The sequence below is a fragment of the Pyrus communis genome, chromosome 3 (genome assembly GCF_041283825.1).
Source record: "Pyrus communis isolate YQ-2024b chromosome 3, ASM4128382v1, whole genome shotgun sequence".
Lineage (NCBI taxonomy): Eukaryota > Viridiplantae > Streptophyta > Magnoliopsida > Rosales > Rosaceae > Pyrus > Pyrus communis.
Genome location: NC_142567.1, coordinates 24,658,961 through 24,665,096, shown reverse-complemented (window position 1 = coordinate 24,665,096; position 6,136 = coordinate 24,658,961). Strand labels below are relative to the sequence as shown.

General features: G+C 36.8%; 1 protein-coding gene across 1 annotated transcript; it reads left to right on the top strand.

The window, feature by feature from the left end:
* Positions 1-2,131, top strand: LOC137715950 (zinc transporter 2-like). The gene is made up of 2 exons (XM_068455318.2): positions 1-683; positions 1,422-2,131. Exons 1-2 carry the CDS (start codon positions 62-64, stop codon positions 1,811-1,813), a joined length of 1,014 nt encoding a protein of 337 aa, XP_068311419.2. The 5' UTR covers positions 1-61; the 3' UTR covers positions 1,814-2,131.
* Positions 2,132-6,136: the final 4,005 nt, after the last annotated feature.

Below are 6,136 nucleotides of genomic sequence, written 5' to 3'. Positions count from 1 at the left end.
CATAAACAACTACAAGTCATCATGTCACTTATCATGCAAACCATTAGCTTGAGAGACATCAATGGCTTACACTCCTTTCATTAGGACGTCTCTTAAGTCAACCTTTCTTTTAGTTTCTGTGCTCCTCTTATCCCTGCAACCATTCCTAGTCAACGGTCATGGCGGCAGCAACCATGATGATAGCGGCCAACATGAAGATCTGCATACGAAAGGCTTGGTTTTGGTGAAAGTATGGTGCTTGATTATTCTACTGGTGAGCACTTTCGCCGGTGGCATCTCCCCCTACTTTTACCGATGGAACGAAAGCTTTCTTCTCTTGGGGACGCAATTTGCTGGTGGGGTTTTTCTTGGTACCTCTTTGATGCACTTCTTGAGTGACTCAGATGAGACATTTCATGACCTTACCACGAAAGCATACCCTTTCGCATTCATGCTAGCGTCAGCTGGTTATCTGCTAACCATGCTTGGGGATTGCATCGTGCTGTTGGTGACAAGGTCAGGTGAAAGAGAAGCTAGAGTGGAAGTGGAGGAGGGAAGGACTGCTGCACTGCATGATCATAAGGAAGACGGAGAGGACGCCAACCCAGTTTTCTTGAAGACATCTTCTTTCGGAGACACCATACTTCTCATCCTTGCGCTGTGTTTTCATTCAGTTTTTGAGGGCATTGCTGTTGGAATTGCAGGTACTTAATTGAAATATTGTTTAAGTTTTATTAACTCATTATATATATGTATATTTTTCGTATATATCTACCACTCTTCATCTTTCATGGGTAATTTTTATCCATAAATATATGAGAAAATGATTAATTTGATTGGTGTTATATATTTCAGTTAAGTGTTCCTTATATTCAGTTTAGTAATTAACGAGTCCTTGTACTTCTCAAAGAGGAAAACAAGAATAAATCAGTTCTTAATGATAAGGAACTCACAATTTCATCTCATAAATTAACGATGAAATTTGTTATTGATTGTAACAAGTAAGGACTTGACTGAAAAATTGAATCGCATGATTCATATGAACCTAAATGAAACAACAAACCCAGACTTACATAAAACGCTTAAGCGATAACTAATTAGTAACTTAATAAGGCTCTAAACATTGACAATGAATGTGCAATATGTATATATGTATGCGTGGAGCTTGGTTCTTAAAGGTATATTTGTAGTTGCAAAATTGGTCAGGCAAAATTTAAATGGCACATCTGATCGTTTGAAGGGCGCACTAAATTAGTTAAAAAGCATGCGGTCAGTGTTTAGGAATAACTTAATTTTTCAGGAGAGCTAAACCCTAATCTTTAGGTTCCCAAATCCGACACTAGCTGTACCCTAAAGTACAAACCATTGTTGTAACTGACATCCGCTTAAGATCCTACGAGGATTCCTAATATGAACGCTCGTTTACTTTGTGTGTATTGCAGATACAAAGTCAGATGCATGGAGGAATCTGTGGACAATATCACTCCACAAGATTTTTGCAGCCATTGCTATGGGGATTGCACTACTGAGGATGCTACCCAAAAGAGCATTCTTAGTAACTGCAGCTTATTCTTTTGCTTTTGCTGTTTCCAGTCCCGTTGGAGTAGGCGTCGGTATCGCCATCAACGCCACAACTCAAGGACCTGTAGCTGATTGGATATATGCCATTTCAATGGGACTTGCTTGTGGAGTTTTCGTCTATGTTGCAATCAACCATCTAATTGCCAAAGGGTTTAAACCACAAGCTAAATGCTATTTCGACACTCCAGCTTTCAAGTTCGTTTCTGTGCTTCTTGGAGTGGGAGTCATAGCAGTTGTTATGATCTGGGATTAATGAACTAATATTTGGACTAAGTCTCACAGCCGATCAACACTAAGTTGGTATTGAATTTGTCATTCATGGGAGTCGAACTTAAAAGCTTATTACTTACAAGTGAAGAGAAATATCATTAGTCCCAATTTGATTGTCTTGTATCTGTTTATCTTGGGTCAATTTCATTTATGTGTTTAAAAATAAGAACATACTAGAATGTTATGTAGAACTTGGACAATTTTTTTCCTTTTTCCTTTTTCTTTTTCTGTGAAGGGATAATGATCATGTAATCAATACCAAACCTAGTCCTCTTTAGTAAGTGTCCTAAAAGTTCATGCCCTTGTGTGTCATCCTCATTTATTATATTAGACTAGTTTTCATGCATGTGTTTATGCGCGTGCAGAAGATATTTTTTGAATCACAACATGCTACGCGCTATTTATATATTTTAAATGTATTTATATGCATGAATTGCTTCCATAATTTTTTTTAATGACAAAAAGAAAGTCAAATATTTGAACTGAATGAATAATATTAGACAATACTAGAAGAAACCCCTTATAAACCAATCAAAGCAGCTGAGTCTACATAATAAAAACAGCCTTTCAATTTCCATCTACATTCTATTGATTTTACATTAAGATTAGATCGAGAAAATAATATTTAATAAACAACTGATTGAATCACATTATTGCTAGCCTATTGTGAGGCTAAACCCATCTCCTCCCCCTTAGTGTAGATAACATTGTTTGTTACCAAAAAAATGATCATTTGACAACTAATTGAATCACATTATTATGCGCATGTGAAAGACATTTTTAATAACTGGCACTATGCGCCTCTTAAGTGCTTAAAAATAGAGAAATAATATTTAATAAACAATCGTGTGCAAAAGACAATTTTTAAATCATAGCGCTATGCGCGACTTACACATTTTAAATGTATTTATATGCGTGAATTACTTCAGTATTTTTTCATTTCATATATATATTTTTTTTATCACTGGCTGTGACATCCCACATAGCCCAGGGGAGTGATCCTTAAATGTATATTCTAATCTCTACCTAGCACGAGCCTTTTTGGGAGCTCACTGGTTTCGGGTTCCGTAGGAACTCCGAAGTTAAGCGAGAAGGGGGTTTGAGCAATCCCATGATGGGTGACCCACTGGGAAGTTGCTCGTGAGTTTCCAAAAACAAAACCGTGAGGGAATGGTAAGCCCAAAGCGGACAATATCGTGCTACGGTAGTGGAGTCGGGCCCGGGAACCCAGGAAGTGGTCCCGCCAGGGCCGGGATGTGACAATTTGGTATCAGAGCCTAACCCTGGTCGCGTCTGTGCCGACGAGGACGTCGGGCCCCTAAGGGGGGTGAATTGTGACATTCCACATCGCCCAAGGGAGTGATCCTTAAATGTATATTCTGATCTCTACCTAGCACGAGGCCTTTTGGGAGCTCACTGCCTTCGGGTTCCGTAGGAACTCCGAAGTTAAGCGAGAAGGGGGCTTGAGCAATCCCATGATGGGTGACCCACTGGGAAGTTGCTCGTGAGTTTCCAAAAACAAAACCATGAGGGAATGGTAAGCCCAAAGCGGACAATATCGTGCTACGGTAGTGGAGTCAGGCCCGGGAACCCAGGAAGTGGTCCCGCCAGGGCTGGGATGTGAAACTGGCGCTACGCGTTTCTTAAGATGTTTTGAACACAACCTTCATGATTTTCCTTTCTCCTTCACGTGGGCACCATCAACTCTCACTCATCCTTTCATTTTTTTTATTCTTTTCTCTCTTCCTACTTATATTTATATTATATTTTTATGATGACAAAATTATCAAATTACCCCTGCATTATTTGATGCATTATTTTGAACTGCTTTTGAACTTTTTGTTTTGGGGGCATTTCACTTGCAGGTACAAGCAAGTATTCACTTCCAATTCTACAACAATTTGGTCTCCATAGCTGAGTTGTTATTCACTGTATTATACAAGTGATATCTTAAAGTAAATTCATCTAAACTATGAGAAGTGGAATTCAAAATCGAGTTTAGAGGGGGGCCATAAACATACTAGTATAGCCAACCTAACTAAACCCAGTATGTTTTCCCCAGTATTTTAAGTTGATAAAATTAGAATTGGGGACTAGCTAGTGGGGCTTTACAAAATTACAATAATGTTTAAATATAGTAGCTTTCAATACATTAATTTTACTTAATGTACTGCAGTTTTAGAGCAGCCTATAAGGAGTTTAGTCGGCGCATCAACAAATTAAGGAGTAGGGTGAAAATCCAATAACTTTTGTTCTAGAAGAAAATAGTTTTTCAAATTATCTTTTCTTGGTAGTTTAATTTAAAGTTTAAGCTATTGTTAAGAGTTTGGTTATATGGGGCAAGCACAATTAAACCAACCAAGACTAACCTAATTCTAACGAAACTGTGATCATTTTTCTTCTTGTTGCTTGAAAGATTGGTGGCGGATCAAATGTCGTCTTCTTTTGGAGTCCTTGATATTAATTTCTGTTCGGATGGCAGGAGGGCCAACCGCAAGTGAGTCTTCATGAAATTGATCAACATGATTGGACGTAAAAATTCATGGCTTAAATTGTAATATTTCTAAGGCAAATAAGATTAATCATATGTTGAATGCTGTAACCGCCTCTGGCTTTTTCTTGATCACCAACAACTAGTTTGATTTGCAAACTCATATACTTCTACAAATTTACTACACGATTAATGAATCTTGTGGTTTATTAGTCTGGAAATGAAACACTTTCACCTCTTATGATCAGTGTGTTTATAGTCAATATACATGTAAAAATCAACATGTTACCCTTTTGTGTTTTAATGAAAAATGTAAAAGAATTAGGCAAAATTAATTCTTGGTCGATGGTCGATCGTGTGTAAGAAACAAACAGAAAGAATAAGAGTCAATTCCACCTAACACCCTCGTTAGTCCCCATCCACCAAATTTTCTTAATAAGAAAAAGAAAAGAAAAAAGACTAGATACAAATCGGCTAACTAGGCAAAAACCCGCACAACAAACAAATCAACGAATCAGGCCCAAAATAAAATAAAATAATAATAAATCAAGTAACGCAGTAAGTGGGACATCTTACTGTTTACTTTCTCCAATATCTGCCCATTTATACTTTCCGGAAAGGGATTCTCTTGGGATCCGTTCCTTCTAATTCTCTAATTTCGGAGATTCTAATATTAAAATTTGATCCAATGAATATGAATAGAGATCCACTCTAAAAATTATAATAATTTTAACTATTGAATCAAATTTCAATGGTCCGGATCTCCGAACTTAATGGATTAGGAGAAAGTGAATCTTTCCTTCTTGTCCAATCATTTCATAAAAAACATAGATTAGTGATATATGTAGAGATAGAGAATATATGTCTACAACAATAACAATCAAATTTTATTCTACTAATTGGGATCGTCTATAGGAATTTTAGAACACCACTGCGCTCGATTTTGTTCCAATATCTTCCTTTAGTTCCAAGTACTTCATATCTGTTCTTTAGTTTATTTCAAAGTCTTCTTAAGTATTCCTTTACCCCTTTTACCTTAAGCCTCCGTCTCATAGTCGTATTTTCTAACAGGAGCATCTATAGGTTTTCGGTTCTCATGTCCAAACCATCTTAACAGATTTTCTCTCATCTTATCTTTAATTGCAACCACTCTTATTTTACTTCGGATAACCTCGTTCTTAATCATATCATTTCTCGTGTACCCACAAATCCAACGAAGTATTCTCATCTCTAATACACTCATCTTTTTTTCACGTGTTGCTTTTTGATCGTCCAACATTCTGTGCCATAAAACATCGTTTGCCTTATCATTGTCCTATAAAATTTTCCAAAATAACAAGAACATTCACTCTTTGACACCTTCATTCTTAAGAAATTAAAATTAGGATAGTGTGTGGTTATATTTCTGTATAAAAAAGATACTAAGCCGCACCTACCACACTTGTAAATACATAATTAATGGCTTTTGGAGAAGCTAGGCATGAACCAAACGACTTCTGTGAAAAGCAGGGAAAATAATCTATTAGCTTCTATTGAGGATAATGATGGACAAAATCTGGTGAGGAGTAACAATAATAGGACTAAGAGGTCAGATAGATGATAAGTGATTCTTCTGGCACAAATAAGAAAATATAAATTACTTGGATGATACTCTACAGCGGTAATTAGCAATTAGATGGGTCCAAAATTCCAACAAATTCAGTTGGTAAATTCTCTCTTCATTGTCAAAACCTGTAACTTCCTATTACCTAATGGACCAAACACACCTTTTCATTTGTATATAAACAAATCTCACAGGCCAAGCTTCTTAGACCA

What these genes read in the sequence shown, in the direction of transcription:
- LOC137715950 (XM_068455318.2), top strand. Translation starts at nt 62, where the DNA reads ATGGCTTACACTCCTTTCATTAGGACGTCTCTTAAGTCAACCTTTCTT. An exon ending in CATTGCTGTTGGAATTGCAG is followed by an intron (nt 684 to 1,421) that starts GTACTTAATTGA and finishes TGTGTATTGCAG; the next exon opens with ATACAAAGTCAGATGCATGG.